This window comes from Glycine soja, chromosome 18, assembly GCF_004193775.1.
Source record: "Glycine soja cultivar W05 chromosome 18, ASM419377v2, whole genome shotgun sequence".
Taxonomy (NCBI): Eukaryota; Viridiplantae; Streptophyta; class Magnoliopsida; order Fabales; family Fabaceae; genus Glycine; species Glycine soja.
In genome coordinates, this window is record NC_041019.1 from 55,483,165 (window position 1) to 55,500,731 (window position 17,567).

The following is a 17,567-nucleotide window of genomic DNA, read 5'->3' on the forward strand; positions in this document are numbered from 1 at the left end:
TTTGAATTTTTTCTTTCATTCTCGTTTTCTTTTTCTTCGAAATTAAAATTAAAGATTGGTTTATAATTTTCGTCGTTGCTGTTGTTGATGTAGATACTGAGAAGGTAAAGTCCTTAACGATGGTCGAAGTCTCTGGTAGTAAGACTTGTGGCACTTTGGCTCTTTCTGGAGGTTGATGAAGGCGAGAATCTTATCCGATTTTATTTGTTTGTTCGTTAATTTTAAAATCTCTGTGTAACGAATAGATTTTTTTAAAAAAAATGTCTAAAATCTATTACGCATGTGGATCTTTAAGCATTTTAATCATTTTATAGTATTTTTACCATATGCTTCTTTAATCACAATTTATCGTGTAATAAATTACAAATTAATAATAATAACGATAATTTAATTCTAATACTTTACTATTGATTATTGAAAAGATCTGTACGTTGTCAACTATCCTACTAATGATTTTAAAATCAATCATCATAAAAGCCAACAAATTTATTGTTATGTAAAAATATGTGATTGGATGATAATATGAAAACTTTGTTGTCACTTTCTAGTTAAATTCATAATAAGATATGTGAATTCTTACTTTTTGTGTCCTCTAATTTGTGCAGTGGCAAGAAAAAAATGTGTTTTCTCTTAGAATATGAGACTGTCATGTTTCTAAACAGAAGGAGGATCCATATCCATTGTTCTCATAGTTTCGTTCACACATGGCCATGCCAATTCTCATGATACAGTCAGATTTTACACATCAATTTAGGTTGTGGACTTCAGTCATGAGATAGAATATGCATGGAGTGACTTTAGTGCCAGGTTTATGGTCGGTTTGTTTTAAATATAATATAGTGGTGGACGGTTTGTCTTTAGTTGAGTGAGTGGTTAGGGAAGTTAGAGCTTAGAACTTCTTAATTAATTAAGCTTTTCAAAGATGTTTCAAATAGTCCTTTCTTGTGGGGGCCACTTCATATGAGGAAATGCAAGCCAGAATAAGTTATATTTTTTTGATTCTGTTGAGATTAGGTTGAGCAAGGAAAATGAAAGAAAAATAAACTCCTTTGAAAGATCGTACTTTCCTCTTTCCAGTGAATGGTCCTAATTTGATTATCCACTTGTGATTACTCATATAAAGATCAATTGCCTCTTTTTCTTTTCATCAAGCACCAACTACCCTGGTGCTTACTGTCACTGTTGGACACTGAATTCTTTGGTAGGGAGTAGCCAAATTTAGATGTCATTATATTGCACTGATGGAGGTGATCTACATCTGCCAAATTTAGATGTCATTATATTTCACTGATGGAGGTGAAATACGTCAGCTTCTTTTAATCTTTTTCTTTGGATTACTATGATTGATTTGATACCTCTGATCCTTCAATAACTAATAAAAAATCCATTGTTAAATTCATCAGATTGTTCATTAAGGATAAAGTTTAACATCCTTTCTTGTGCTTGACTGAAAATTAATATTTGGAAAATGAATTTGACTTCATTTGTTATCATCTTTGGTAATATATCTGTATGGTGATTTTATTTTTCATTTTCTATCATCTTGTATTATCAGGTGACATCTCCGATGTAGCGGTTTCGTTGAGTGAAATCTGTGTTGAAGAGTAAGCTGTTGTCATGTGAGAACTTTTTAAGAGTTTTTTTTATTTTACAGAATTTACTATGATTGTTTATGGAAAAAACTCTTCTCTGCAACATCAAGTGCTGGCATTCGACTTTGGTGTTTGCTTGACAGAGAAACTCTCTGCCACTGCCACCTTCGCTGCTGGCATTCAAGTTTGCCTCTTCTCTTTTTCCTTACATGTATCCTGATTTGGACACCTGTTTACATGATGAGATGGCGGTTACAACCTTTAAAGTACCTCCTAGTGAGTGTTGTGGGAATAAGAAAATGGAAAGAAAGCCTTCTGGGAGGAGACGTGTATTTGTTCAGACTGAAACTGGGTGTGTTTTGGGAATGGAATTAGATAGAAGTGACAATGCCCATACCGTGAAAAGGAAATTGCAGGTTGCCTTCAATGTCCCAACTGAGGCAAGCTCGCTTATATGTGGGGACATGGTCTTGAAGAATGACCTAAGTGTGGTTAGAAATGATTCTCCACTTCTACTCACTAGGACCTTTTTACATAGGAGTTCATCTACCCCATGCCTTTCACCTACTGGCAGGGATCTTCAGCAGAGGGATCAGAGTGGACCAATTGAGGTTATAGGTTGCTCAGATATGTTTTCAGGAACCAAACAGCTGGTTGAGGATATTATGAAGGCAATAAAAGTTGGCATTGAACCAATCCCCATTCAGAGTGGATTAGGAGGTGCATATTATTTTAGGAACAGCAATGGTGAAAATGCTGCTATTGTGAAACCAACTGATGAGGAGCCTTATGCACCAAACAATCCTAAAGGTTTTGTTGGCAAAGCCCTTGGACAACCAGGACTGAAACGTTCAGTGAGGGTTGGGGAGACAGGTTTCAGAGAAGTTGCAGCTTACCTTCTTGACCATGATCATTTTGCCAATGTGCCCTCTACTGCCCTTGTAAAGGTCACACATTCTATTTTTAATATTAATGACAGGGTCAATGGTAGTATGCATCATAACAAAAAGCAAATAAGCAAGATTGCATCACTGCAGCAGTTCATTCCTCATGATTTTGATGCAAGTGATCATGGAACTTCTAGTTTCTCTGTTGCTGCTGTTCATAGGATTGGGATTTTGGATGTACGAATTTTAAACACAGACAGACATGCAGGAAATCTTCTGGTCAGGAAGCTTGAAGGGTTTGGAAAGTTTGACCAAGTGGAGCTTTTTCCCATTGATCATGGTCTTTGTCTCCCTGAAACTTTGGAAGATCCTTATTTTGAATGGATCCATTGGCCTCAAGCATCAATTCCTTTCTCAGATGATGAGCTCGACTATATATATCATCTAGACCCATTTCGTGATTCAGAAATGCTTAGAATGGAGCTTCCCATGATTCGAGAAGCATGCTTGCGGGTTTTGGTTCTCTGCACTATCTTCCTCAAGGAATCCGCAGCTTTTGGTCTTTGCCTAGCAGAGATTGGCGACATGATGAGTAGGGAATTTCAGGGTCTCGATGAAGAGCCAAGTGAGCTTGAGCTTATCTGTATTGAAGCAAAGAAACTGTTAGATCAGGAAGAATTATTTTCCTTTGAAGCTGAGGTAGGAGACAAAGATGTGACTCAGTTTCAGTTAGATTGTGAGGATCAGGATTTGGATTTCACTACAAACATAGAAGAGAAACTGACTGTAATGCCACCATTTCAAGTTGGAGCAAGAAATGGAAACATTAGAAACACACTTTCTAGACTAGAGGAAAGCATGATGGAGGACGAGGCTGAGAGTGAAGGGGAGTTACCCGTAGGTGGTGGTGAATACAATGGTCCTGTGTTAAATGGGGTGCCTAATGTTTCAAAGCTTTCTGTGTCTCTGCAAAACACGAGAACTAGTGAAAAAAGTTGGCAGCAGATGGGTGTAAAGCAAAAGAGTGACTTTTTGGCTGGGACATCATCTGGAAACACAACTGTGAATGAGTTACCTGCAAGCTCAAGTTTCGTGAAGCTAACAGATATGGATGAAGAGAGGTGGAATCAGTTTCTTGAGAATTTCCAAAGGTTGTTGATCCCAGATTTTGTTAATTACAAACGAGGAAATGTGAGCAAGAAGCAGAGGCAGAGGCTTGGAACTTCATGCCAGTTTTAGGGGGACCATAAATGAAATGTGAAGTGAACCAATAAATATTAGAGGCTTGTACAATGTGTCATACGGCACACATGGAACTATATATAAATAAATAAATACAGAGGCTTTATATTCGCAACACTGAGGAGGAGGGAGTATTCAGGAGTAAATAGTAAATGAAGATTATCAGGTAGTAAGGTCTTGCATCAGCAAATAGAGGGAGAGCTTATTCACCAGTAGAAGTGAAGACTATGTCCTGATTTACTCCTTTTAATTTTACTCGCTTTATGTTCACTGGTTAGTATGTTGAATAATTCAGAGTAGATGCCAAAATAAATTTGTATATACCTATGTTTTCCTGAAGATATAAATAATACTTGTAGTGTGGTTTGTTTGTCGCCTTTAAATTCTTCTGTTTTTATCTTTTGGTGAATTTCCATTCAATCCTTCTATATACCGGCAATCTATTTGTTGTCCAAATCATTCCCTCGTTTGGAAAAAAGTAGGATAGAAGAGAAAATGAGTAGAAAAGGAAGTTTTTGGGTTCTTTAGATTAAAAGAAATTAGAAATAAAAATGAAGAGAAAGAAAAATTGACTTTTCCTTTTACTTGATAGAGAAAATATAATCATAATAAAGGCATTTGAAATTTACATAATATAATAAAATAAAAGTAAGGACATTTTGATCATTTTCTTTAAAGCTTTCGTCTCGATTATTTTCTTTTAAAATCGAAGAGTTATTTTTATGAAAAAGTTACATTTTTCTTCTTCTTTATCTTCACCTCTTTACACAAGTAAAAAGGAAACATTTTCCTTCAATCATCTATATTATCTTTATTTGTTCCACATAAAGTGTACATTTATTGGTATAAATGGTTGGTGGTCATGCATAGAATTTATGTGTTGTTTAGCTACAAAAACTCACAAGACAGAATTGATCATTCATGCTTCAGAGTAGCATGGGATCTGCCCTTATCTGTACATCTTGACTCACATTTTACAGCTAGTGACATCGATGGTTTTTTCTACAAACTTCCTTGGTTACCAAAGGACTACCGAAAAAAAAAATCGCCCCAAAACATATGAATGAGTTCACCCCATTTCCCTGTGGTTCATGGTGGTTATTTTACTTAATTCAACCTGTTGCTCCTCTATTTGACTCACACTTCGGGAGAAGTTGCTGCTTGCAAATGACATGGTGTCTTCTTTCATGAGGCGTCTTTGCTTAATCCTCAATATACCCTGCGAAACCTCACCAATGGATGGGCGTTTCCTAGGTGATTTGTGCAAACATTTGTGTGCAATTTTAGCAAGCTGTCTCACTTCTTCAAGATTGCATTTTCCCACAAGTTGCTTGTCAAGAATCCCATCTACACCATCATAATCCATTGCAGCCTTGCAGTAAATGAAAAATAAAGATGTGAAGAAGAAATCATCTGTCTAAAGATTTACTACACTAGAACTGAGAACTCAAGACGAAGTAGTTCCTTTCCAAAGCAAAAATAACTTACAAGATGGATATATTCCATCAAATTTTGATGTGGGTGGATGGCAGTGATCAGCTCAAAAATTATTATACCAAAACTGTAAATGTCACTCTTCACTGTGAACTTGCTTGAGGAAATGTATGCAGGGTCCATGTACCCATATGTACCTTTAAGGCCAGAATTACGGCCATCAAAGACCTCTTCCTTTGAGAGCCCAAAATCAGAAACCTACAAAATCAGTAATTCAGGAGATAATCAATACCAAACAAGAAAAGGAAGATAATTTACACTTGTCATTATGTTAATACTCCAGGATAGAAGGAAAAATTTGCTTTAGAATTCAGTCGCTGTTGGGCAAATTCCAACATTGAAATTGTTCAATTCAATTCCATTTCCATGTTGTTGAGATATGTAGCATAATTAGGGATATGTTGTCCAAATGTAATTAAGGAAATTCTAATCTCTTTCCATTATTTCTATATGTAGATTGATTTTAGTCCTTGATTCTAATTCCTAAATTTATGGAATTGATTCTCTCAATCTAGTGTACAAATACAATGTTATTATTATGAAATAAATAAATCATTCTTTAGTCTCAACATGGTATTAGAGCAGTACCATCCCCAAAGATTTGTTGGTTATTATTTCCCTGTTACGTTCCTAAAGATAATGGTTTTATTTGTTTGGTGTGTCTCCTCCAACATGTTTTCCCTGTTTGGATTTTTAGTTGCATCCTTAGTTTTGCTTTGTTTCTAATTGGCAGCTTCACCCTTCTTTCTCTTAGACGATTGTGTTTGGTTTGTTGTGCCCCTCTTTGTTGTGTTTTGTGACTGCGGTTGTGCTCAGTTTGCTGTGACCCTCTTCTAGTTTGGATGCTGCACTTGGAATGTTGCATTTCCCTTCTTATTTGTCAACTGCATTTGGTTAACTGCGCTCCTCTTCTAGTTTAGCGACTGAGCTTGCATCCCTCTTGTTTGGCGGCTGCGCATGTTTTGTTGTGTCCCTTTTCTTGTTTGGCAGCTTCCCTTGATTTGTTAGGGCCCTCTTGTTGGATGACTGTGCTTAGTTTGCCGCACCCCTCTTCTTGTTTGGCGGCTGCAGTTGGTTTGCTTTTCCCCTCTTCTAGTTCAGTTGCTGTGATTAGTTTGTTGCGCCCCTCTCTTCTTACTTGAAAGTTGCTATTGGTTTGTTACACCTCTCTTCTTGTTTGACTACTCTATGTTTGGTTTGTTGCAACCCTCTTCTTGTTTGGGGTTTGTTGTACTCATCTTCTTGTTTGGTGGCTATGCTTGGTTTCTTGGGCCAACTCTAGTTGTTTTGTGGTTGTGCTTAGAATCTAGACTGTTTTTACCCCAACCTAGTTTAGGATTTGTTTGTTTTATAAAAAAAAGGATTTAATTATAAAACGCTTAAAGCTTAATAAGCTTCAGCCTTCATTTTGAATGAGTGTTGAGATAGTGAGGGAAATATCATTGAGATATTTGGTATAATTAGGGAATACTGTCCATTCATGTAATTAAGGAAATTCCGGAAATGATTATAGTGTTTGAGTTGATACCATATCAAAACCTTAGAAAATGAATAAAAGAAACTGTCTACCAAAAAGCGATAGTAGGAAAAGGCTTACCTTAGCTCTCATTGAGTGATCAAGCAATATATTAGCAGATTTCAAATCACGATGAACAACGGGTGGGACTGCCTGTTCCATGCATATTCATGTTAACCAAGGACACTTTCATATAGAATAAGAGAAAATATAAGATTAAATATACCCCTTCATGAAGGTATTCTATTCCGTGTGAAATATCAACAGCAATTTGCAGCCTTTCATCCCAACTCAGTTCCTTTTCTTCACCTACATGCATGCACAACACCAACTATTCTCAATAGATATTAAAGACAGTTTTATGTATAAGATTAAAGGGTTAAAACTTCAAATATAAAGAAAAATTCTTTTGCTGTGTCTCATACAGGGAAAAGGTGAAAAATACATTACATATACTAATAATTGTGGACTACTAAAAACATGTAAAAGAAAGCAAGATCTTCCAGTCTCTTTGGTGAGATTATCATGCAAGTCTTGATATATAACTATCACATAAAAAAAATCCTAAGAGGAACGTGAAAGATCTTCTGCTTACCATATAAAAGGTTTTCTAAACTTCCATTACTCATGAACTCGTAAACCAGCATAAACTGTCCTTTATCTATGCAGTATCCTAACAAATTTACAAGATTCCGATGATGCAGTCTTCCAAGCAGAAGCACCTGGATCAACATCTCATTAAAAACAGTGGAAATAAGTGGTGATTAATGTTAAATTCATGGAGTAATACTAGGAGTGGCTCCAATAAGAACCAATATCATTACGTTAAGTGAAACCCAGTAGAAATAAGTGGCATCCCCATCATTTTAATTAATTATATCATCTGGCAAATAAAGGAACTTATTGCCTCAGTAAGATTTTATGTGCCAATGATGATGACCATATGCTCAATGCAAATATAAACTCAAATAAATTTTCAGGTCATTTTTAGGAATGTATGTTTCAAAACAGAGTTCAAAACTTCAAATCAACCAGCACACCATACCATACCTTCCGGGAAATGACTAAAGTTGGGTTAAACTATGAACATCAGACTATTTAATGTATATGGTATATAAATCACAAGTGAAGTTCTTGTATTAAAGTAATCCTTTGTGAAGATCTTTTTCTGTAACCCAAAAAACCAAGTAAAAAGTTGTTAGCATATACCTCTGTTTGAAATTCTTTCTCCCCTTGTTTGGAATTGGGTCCAAGCATCTTCACAGCTACCACCTCTCCTGTAGGCATCATGGCTTTATAAACTGTGCCAAAGGATCCTTCTCCCAAAGTATTTGTGAAGTTTTGTGTAGCCTTTTGAATTTCTCTATAACATGTAAAATGTCAGATAGCCCATTGCAAATATTGATGTCCTTGGATGCTTTTTTTTTTATCTAAGAAATCCCAAGTCCTATTTTCTCTTTTTTCTTCCAAACTAACATGCAATGTAAATAAAGTTTTGCAAGGTGGTTGCTCTTACATACAATGGAACTTCATCATAAAAGGACATCAGAAACATCCCATTTCCACAAATCAAGTAATCAACACTTTCTTAATGCAGCAAGTATAAGGTTTAAATCCTAATAGTAGCTAACAAAACATTTTAGAAGAAAGAAAGAAAGAGCAGGGTTCATGCTCAAGAGAGAAATGTACTTATATGAGTACTTCAGAATGCCTGATACTGAAGCAAAACCATCTTTATTCTGATGACTCCACCAAGTTGAATGCGAGCTTTTGTGAGGATTTGGTGACCTTGAAGTGGCTATGGAACTGGTGAGAGAAGCACTAAAGTCAATGCTAGTTTCTAATCCATTTGTTCGTATAGGGATAGTTGTTAAACTAGGCTCGTTCGCAGATCGGCTAAGATGAGCTCGCTTTTTGTACCACCTTATGCCAACATATATGAGATAAGCTATCAAAACTCCAAGGGCCACCCCAACAGAGACACAAATGATAACTAAATCAGCTTGATCAACCATCACTTGACCTCTCTTGATACTCAAACAACTCAATCATCTTGCACAAGACTCTCTCTAGAGAGGTTCACTGCCACAAAATTAACACAATTTCAACTTTTAAAGCTAATTCAACACTCTATCCAGCTACAACTGACACCAATTCAACACTTTATCCACAACCAACTTGAAAGATGAATCTAAACAAAATTACAAAATTACAAATCAATATACAATATTGAAACATCAAATTATTCAACAATCATTAGCATACCAATAATAAGTCATTTTACTCTTATAAACAACGGAAATAAAATTGTCCACCAAATAAACCCCCATCACCCATAAAACTCAAAAACCCACGAACCAAAATTCAAAAACAACAATAAAAAACTTTTTCAACTCGGACAGCAAAATCAGGAAAGAAATTAAGAACCTTGTGATTCAGAAAACTGCCCCCACTTTTGGTAGTTGTGCTTATTAAGAATGAGGTAGCCAGAAGAAGAAGAAGAAGAGAAAAGGAAAGTGCAAAGGGAAATGAATACTGAAAAAAATGGAAGAGGTCTGAGTTGGAGGCTTCTTCATGCTTTGAAGCGGAAACGAAAGAAAAAGGAAAACGCGGATTAATTTGATGGGTCTTTCCCCAAACACAGCGACTGCGCCTTCATTTTTCAATTAAAGAAAAAGAAAGGCATGTCAATCCAATAATTGCCCAATTTCTGTTCATAAATTATTACATCTCTTCAATAGTTTTAATCCTAATTGTGCATCCATTTTCGTAATTTCTTCGTTTTGAATCAGATTAATTTTAACAGTTTACTAGAAAATATCTCAGCGTAAACCGTAATAAAATGGTTAATGATCTATCATCATTCATACTTATTATTTGTCACAAAGATTCATGGTTATTATATTTTTATTTTTATGTTTTATTTTCTTCTTAATATGTTAAATATTCATTTTTTTTTAAAAATGTCACATTTTTTTAACATTCTAAAATTAAATTTTATTTTTTCATTCTTTGGAAATTAATTTACTAGCATCTCACACTATTAAAAATGATTTTTTTTTTTAAAAAAGCATTCCAATAACTTGGTCAAGTCAATACGTAAATATTAAAAGATTATCAAAAGCGACAAAGTCATAGAGTATATTTTTTGTTAAAAGATCAAATTGACTAATTTTTTAATCTTGTTAATAGCATATGTTTTTGGGTGCTTAAAATATATTCAGTCGAGAATTAAAAGATTAATTTTTAAGATATGAAGATTTATTTAAAGAATTTCAACAAATATTTTATATATACATTAATTTGAGAAACAAAATCCTCACCATATACACGTCGGTATATTTTAAAGACTAAGTTTTCAATAATTTGACAAGACTAAGAAAACTAAAATTCAATCTATTATAACTTTCTGTTTTTATTTATAATATCATGCTTATTTAATTCATAACAAATATAAATACTAATTTAAAATAAAAATAATAAGATAATTATATTATTCATCATCTTTTTTACGTTTTTATATAATTTATATAATAAATATTTTTTTTCTTGGTCAATAACATTAATTAAAAAGACCCTTATTTCATTTCCATCCTCCCCATTCAAACAAGCACGAGGTTATATAATTCATTCATGAAGCCCGTAATATTACGTGCCTCTTTTATTTATTTATTTGCTGTGGGACCCGTTTCATGTAAACGAAATATCGTGTGCATTTATTCTTTGTGCTAATTTATGCATGCATTGCAATTAGCAACTACTTTTTGTTTAGTATTTTATTAAATGTTTATTTCTTCCATTTCAACGTACTTTGATATGAAACGAACAGTGATTTAAGTAAGGAGATGCTACATCTTCCTATAAATTTGTCTATTTTTCTAAAAAGAATTTATTAAATAAAAATAAATATTTTAATATGTTAAAAATATAAAATGTATTTAATACAAACTATATAAAAGAAGTAGGATGATTAATATATAAGAATAATTATTGCAAGAGAAGTTAGAATTATTCTTTAAATAAATAAGTTTGTGAGATTTCTACAAAACAAGTTTTTAGGTCGCTAACCATACACAGTTTCTCTTAATCCTCTGCTGTAACTTTTCTGTTTTGTTGAGGAGTGATTTGGTGACGGATGATCAATTTCGTAATTTTGCCATCGATTCTCTTCATAGTTAGTTATACAAATTAAAATTTTCCTTACATAAAAAACTTAAATATTTCTAAATTTTATTTTTGATAATATAAAGCAATTTTACTTATATACCATCATCATCCAATCATAATTTATCATATGATAGATTTATTAATTTTTTATGATAATTACTTTAAAAAATTTGTTGATGGTGTAAAAATATTTTATATTATAAAGTCTCATCATTAAACTCATTACAAGAAAAATATATATATACTAATAGTATAATATATTTTTATATCATCATTTCATTTCAATTTATCGTATATGATAAGATTATTGACTTATAATAATTATTTTAAAAATTATATTAATAGTAATTTATAATTATAAGATAGTGTATAAGTGTTTTACATTATTAATATATGATCATTAAACTTTTATATTAATAGTAAAAAAAAGTTTATATTTGTGTTTAAGATTAAAAAAAATGATAGGAAAGATATATTTTATTAAAATCATTTATAAATTTTATGTATATTATAATATATAATTATATAATAAACGTAAATTTATAAAAAAAATTTTTTATTTAATTGCTATTTTTAATTAAATTAAAATAATTATTTTAACAAGTGTAAACGTGACGATTAATTTTTTTCTATTAAAGTGTAACTATTTTTATAGTAAATAAATAAATGTAAATGAAACATATACAATAAGTATTATGTGTATTAGATGTATATTTTTAAATATAAGTATAATAAGAACAATTAAATTTAATAGAAATTGAAAATTTTTATGAATAAAATATTACTTTTCTGGTAGTAAAGGTTAAATTAAAATTACATGTACTTGAAAATTTTAATTTATTTATTTTAAAAGCATTTCCATTAATAAAAGTTCATTTAATTTTAAATATGAGGTGTATATTAGCAAAACATTTTTTAATACATTTTGAATTATTAATTAAAATTTATTAAATACTACAAAACAATAAATAAGATTCACATCAAATAAAAAATATAGCTAGTAAAATTTAGTAAATAAAAGTTTTTGCAATGCAAGAGCTCACGTTGAGTTTTTAAATCTTAATACTAATTAATTTTTATTCTAATTGCAAAATATAACTAAAGTTTTTTTATTTATTCACGATTCCAACAAAGATTAATCATGACTTTCAGCGACATCTATCTTGTACTATAATCGATAACAAAAAAATTCTTTCTTTTTTTTTAACACATCTCATTTTAAATATTTCTCTATCTAAATCTTACAATAACTCTCATTTTAACTTAATTTTTTTAAGTTTTTTAAGCAATTTTGATATAGTTACTTATATATAAGCAACTTCCATATAAAAATCAATTCTATAAAAACTCATTTACTCAAATGGTACTCTCTTAAGTTGTTTATCATTAAGAATCAATTGAAGACTCTAATATATTAAATGGAGTTTGATAAAGGGTTTTTTGGTAGCATTTCTGTTTAAACATTAAAGGAAGAAAAATTAAGAAAGTTACAATTAATCTTCTTTAAAACTGCTTACTTTGCATTTGATAGCAACAGTAAAATGGGAACTTTGTCAAAGGAGCAAACTTGGACGCCAAAGCTGGTGATTAGTGAAGAAATTAAGGCTTTTACGGTGGAAGATGTTGGTTATAGCTTTGCCTACAATTTCGATATATAATATAGCGAGACTTAAGAGTTTAAAGAATATAGATCAAAGATGTGATAAAATGACTTGTTCGGTTGAGATGAAAATTCAAGAAAGAAATAAAACCAAAGATACCATATTCTCCTCCACTTTGGCCGTGAGGGGAAAAGCCCAAAACGAGAGAAAAGAAAGATGGTATTGATGTGAAAATGTTTATTAAGTAACTATAATCTTAACATCACATTCAACATTATTTATGAATTTTATCTTCATGATGTTTAGTTTTTTAATTTTTATCTGATGTGAGTATTCAATAAAAATATTTTTACGAAAAGATTTTTTTATTGGAAGTTAACCAACTAACAATATTGATTTTGACTTTCAAATTAAAGTGTTTTCTCCTGTTTACGAACCAATTAATAATGATTCCATTTATTAAAGGAACTCTTTATTATTATTTTTTTTTTCTGTGAATTAGTTTAATTTCATCCTCTCGTATATATAATTCACTTTAGACAAAATTATATATTAATATTGGTACTTAATTTGGCGTCTCAGATATAAGTATAATCCCAATTAACATGTACTCAATGAGCCATGATCATCCCGATCAGCACTACAATATTTGTCTCTTTGTGTGCCGTCTTTTTCTATTCTCACAAGCTAGGCATCGCTTCAATATTCTAATAATTAAGAGGATAAGAACCATGTAGATACTCATATGAGTATCTATGATCTGTCCTCATACAGCTATATTAATTTTTCACTAAAGAGAATACGTGTCTCATGCATGTGGCAATACTGAATTAGTTGGGTTAAATAACCAGACCATAATATATAGATCGATATACTTGAAATCTCTAGGCTCTAGGTAACTAGCATTGCGATCTAATTTCTTATTTCAAAGGCATAATTAATTCACATAATTATCATTGAAAAAAAAATTAACTCACATAATTAAAGATGTAACGATGATACACTTAATAATTACAACACTCAAAACTGCATGCGTTCTACATATATCTATTTTTTAGTATGAAAAAGAAACGACCGAACAACTATTTGTTACTTAAGTCCTATGGTTTTGCTTGCCTTTGTGCCACATATTAAACTATAATATAAAGCAAACTATATCATATATATATCTAGGCCATTACCAAGAAGTAGTTGCTAACGCAACAACTTGGTGCAAAACTGTGAGCCTATATATATATATATATATCCATGCTATTAATTACTCATGATAATCTCAATTAATTTCTAGGCTCATTGTTATTTATGGGTGGCCTGTGACTCGGTCTTCCATGATAATCCTTATTCATCATGTATGCAATCTCTTTTGCAGCGTCAGCAAATCTTTGTGTCTCATCTTTCTGAGTACTATTTTGAGGTGTTTCTTCAGAAATTTTCTGTTCATGACTTGAGGAACTCCCTAAGCTGGATTTAACTACTGGCGCAGCAATATTGCAATATTGTGAACTTGACTTCGGGTACGTGCTGGTGGGAATTCTTCTTGGAACTACAAACTTGGTGGATTTCAAATATTCCTTTGGTCCCATTATCACAAGCTTCTGCATGAATATAAAAACTAGCTATATGTCAACATTGGATCTGTACAAAATGTGTATCTAACGATCCATTATATGGAAGCTAGCTAGGCTATAAGTTTTGCATGAATATTGGCTTTGGTTCCATTATCATACGCTCTCTTTAATTATTTCCAATATATGGTTTTGTAAGGACAGAGGTTCAACTTATTTTAAAGAAAGAATTATTTATGAACTAATTTTGTGAAACTCTACACAGTTATATATATGAACCATATGTATATATGATGATGACTCTAAAGTTTGCTACACACATATATAAGCTTTCTTGAAAAGAAATTAAAACAGACATAGAAATTTTATGCAATGTATATAGGTATCATCGAATAGAACCTGATCATCATTCTTTTGGTCTCGTGATCCAGAAGACTTCTTCAAACCATCATTATCCTTACCTGCCATAGAAGCAAACAATACGAGCGAGGAGCCATCAGTACAATTTCTTTGATATAAATTAGATAACCCACTACTATAATGACTGAACAGAAGAATAAGATGTGTTTAATTCGTTTGGTAAGATGTTCTATATATTGCATAAATATTTACAATTTTCCTTAACAAAAAAGACAAGGATGTTGGGTTTCAAAGTTTAGGAATTATTGCTGCACATTAATTCACACATGAATTAATTAAAATATATGTACATGAAATCAACAAACAAGTTTCCACTCCAACAAGACTAGTGATGCATGAATGCTAACTAGTACACTCACAAGGGATTTCAATGCTTTTTCAATTAATTATGTTTCGGAAGGTGGTGCCTGGGTCCATGATAATCATCAGTTAAAGCAACAAAACCATCCATTTTGAGCTTTCTTGGTTTAATACTTTTCTTCCCTTTACATTTTACTATTTTATGATCTCCCTTTTCATCAAAGTCACATATTCCATCGGAATAGGTTGCACCTGAAGTCTTTGAAGTCTCTCCTCCATCTGCTCCTTTTCCATTCTTAGAGTCCACACTTGTCACCTCATTTGTGCTAAATTTCTTTCCCCCAAGCCCTTGCTTCCTCATGTGATGACCAGCTCCAGTTCTCATAAATGGTTCCTATATCATCCCCATAATAATTAATGATCATTAAATATGCTGAAAAAATCAATTAATAAGATGAAACAACATAGGAATACAGTTAGAAAGTGACATATATATACCTTTTGAGATGACACTCCAAGCTTGTTTATATTCCCTACCTCAACTGCAGTTACAGCTATGGTAATCAGATCGTGCAATCTTTAATTAGCTTGATCTTTAGTTTTTGGGAACTAATTAATAAATGAGAATATAAATTTACCTGGAAGAACTCTTGCTGATGAATCTCCTTGGACAGCCATGACCAAGAGACATCCTAGTAAAAAGATCGAGAGCGCCGTGATCTTCATCTGATCCATGTTTCTTCTTTTCATGAGTTTGTGTTTTTCTTTAACTGAAAGAGAGAAAACTTAGCTAGTACAACATGGTTTTATACAGTGTTCAAAGTTCGACCAAGTCAAAGCTAGGGTTCCGACTCCTGTTCTTTTAATCGTTATATTATTCCTCGATATGTCAAAAACTTAGGAAATCTCAATATATCAGATTAATTAATAAATTAATAGAAAAGAAATTAAGTTTGTTTTTTTTAACTTAAGAATAAATGATTATTAAAATAAGGGTGTTACTCAATCTCAAGTTTGAATGTGATTGTATGGTTCGAATTGAAACTGAGCAAGCAGTCATAAAAAGTCATAATTTGGTCTTTATATTCAAATAGAGTAATGTTTTTTTATATAAAAATATAAAGTGAAGAATTGCGAAATAAAATAGATATGTGATTAAAAATAAGTGGGTAAAAATTGTTAAAAAATTGTTATGTAAACAACATTTCTCATTTTACATACTGTACTGCCTAATCCTCATACTTTATAAGCAACATATATTATATTATTATTATTTAAATTTTCTCTAACTACAAGTAAAAATAGCATACTATTTTTATTAAATTATTTAATATGATAATTAATTAAAGTAACGGATAAAATATTGCTTATTTTAGTAAATGTTACAAAATACACTATTCAAAAGCCTCACCGGTAACATTTGTTTTAATATATAAATGCTATGGAAAAAAATCAATAAGCTATTGCAACATTCGGTTCAATAAATGTTAGGAAAAACTATTTTTAACAAAGCAATAGCAACATTTTTACAAACGTGAACTCTTAAATGTTGCAAAATGTCTTAGAATTGAAGTAGTAGTGGTTGTGGTCCAATATATATATATATTGAGCGGCAATGAACACTTTCCTCTATAGAATTTTTTTTATAAAAAAATGACTTTTATTTTTAAGGTTTTCTCCCTTATTTTTTTTCTTGATTGATCTGTTTTTCTAAGGGAATAACTCATTTGCAACATATAAATGCATATATATGTTATTACCTTGGAAAAGCAAACCATGAGAATGAGGGAGATAACGTTGAAAATGGATGTCATTTGAGCTGTAATAATATATTTGAACCTTTTTTTTCTTTAGAGGAAAGTATTCAATTGCCACTCAATATATATAGGACCACAACCACTACTACATCTAAGACATTTTGCAACATTTAAGAGATAACGTTTGTAAAAATGTTGCTATTGCTTTGTTAAAATTTAAAACAGTTTTTCCTAACATTTATTGAACCGAATGTTGCGATTGCTTGTTAATTTTTATTTTTTTTGCAACATTTATTAAAACAAATGTTATCGGTGAGACTTTTGAATGGTATATTTTGTAACATTTACTAAAATAATCCTTTTATAAGTGTTCCTTATGGTATTATGCTCCTTTTGAGCCAAAAGGAATTTTAAGGTCCGTTTATATGATCACTAAATCATCCTATTAATTGTATGTTAGGTTTTGTTGAAATCCCAAATAATTTTAAATATTAAGATAATATTTCTTATTTTTTAAAAGCTAAATTAATTACTGCCTAGTAATTCTATAGAATAATATGTTTGTTGATTGGAGCTTTACACTTGCACTTGCGGCTCCAAAGAGTTGAACAACTAAGGCCATAGATTCCCCAACTATTGTAGCAACAAAGAAAGAAAAGAATCACTATGAAGACTAAGAAAGGACGACTTGGGGAGTGAGAGAGAGAACTAAATAGCTAGATTGCTTTTCAGGATTTTCAGCCTTGTGTATAGAAAAGTTTGTTGTAAGTATATTTTAATCTAGTTCTAGTTGCCTTTCTCTCCAAGGTATACACAATTTCAATATTGTTAAGAGCTCCAAGCAAGTAGAGGTGCATGTGCTACAAATGGCGGTCCCTTCAATGCTATTAGATTTAGACATTTTGTATCATTAACATTGTATTATTATTCTTTATATATTATTAACATGTTCATTGAACTACATATTCGAGATGACGAGATATATGTAACAATCCATTAAAAAAAGTATAAATTATATATTTAAAA

The 17,567-nt window shown here is 31.6% G+C and overlaps 3 protein-coding genes across 5 annotated transcripts; 1 reads left to right on the plus strand and 2 right to left on the minus strand.

Annotated features, from left to right (window-relative positions):
- The first annotated feature begins 574 nt into the window (after window positions 1-574).
- LOC114396337 (phosphatidylinositol 4-kinase gamma 7-like) lies at window positions 575-4,104 on the plus strand. The gene is made up of 2 exons (XM_028358251.1): window positions 575-1,296; window positions 1,556-4,104. The coding sequence occupies exon 2, from the start codon at window positions 1,802-1,804 to the stop codon at window positions 3,716-3,718; it is 1,917 nt and encodes a 638-aa protein (XP_028214052.1). The 5' UTR covers window positions 575-1,296; window positions 1,556-1,801; the 3' UTR covers window positions 3,719-4,104.
- Window positions 4,105-4,512: 408 nt separating this feature from the next.
- Window positions 4,513-9,486, minus strand: LOC114396338 (calcium/calmodulin-regulated receptor-like kinase 2). Of its 2 annotated transcripts, none has more exons than XM_028358252.1 (8): window positions 9,159-9,486; window positions 8,421-8,813; window positions 7,941-8,094; window positions 7,327-7,453; window positions 6,958-7,040; window positions 6,813-6,884; window positions 5,210-5,413; window positions 4,513-5,093 (listed from the first exon to the last, which is right to left on the minus strand). In XM_028358252.1, the coding sequence occupies exons 2-8, from the start codon at window positions 8,744-8,746 to the stop codon at window positions 4,791-4,793; spliced, it is 1,269 nt and encodes a 422-aa protein (XP_028214053.1). In that variant the 5' UTR covers window positions 8,747-8,813; window positions 9,159-9,486; the 3' UTR covers window positions 4,513-4,790. The 2 variants fall into 2 exon arrangements, with proteins under 2 accessions (XP_028214053.1, XP_028214054.1); XM_028358253.1 differs by having other exon boundaries at window positions 8,421-8,922; window positions 9,159-9,438.
- Window positions 9,487-13,455: 3,969 nt separating this feature from the next.
- On the minus strand, window positions 13,456-15,570 carry LOC114395878. Of its 2 annotated transcripts, none has more exons than XM_028357747.1 (5): window positions 15,423-15,570; window positions 15,283-15,338; window positions 15,037-15,178; window positions 14,464-14,525; window positions 13,456-14,094 (listed from the first exon to the last, which is right to left on the minus strand). In XM_028357747.1, the coding sequence occupies exons 1-5, from the start codon at window positions 15,532-15,534 to the stop codon at window positions 13,777-13,779; spliced, it is 690 nt and encodes a 229-aa protein (XP_028213548.1). In that variant the 5' UTR covers window positions 15,535-15,570; the 3' UTR covers window positions 13,456-13,776. The 2 variants fall into 2 exon arrangements, with proteins under 2 accessions (XP_028213548.1, XP_028213549.1); XM_028357748.1 differs by having other exon boundaries at window positions 15,283-15,326; window positions 15,423-15,569.
- Between the last annotated feature and the right edge of the window lie 1,997 nt (window positions 15,571-17,567).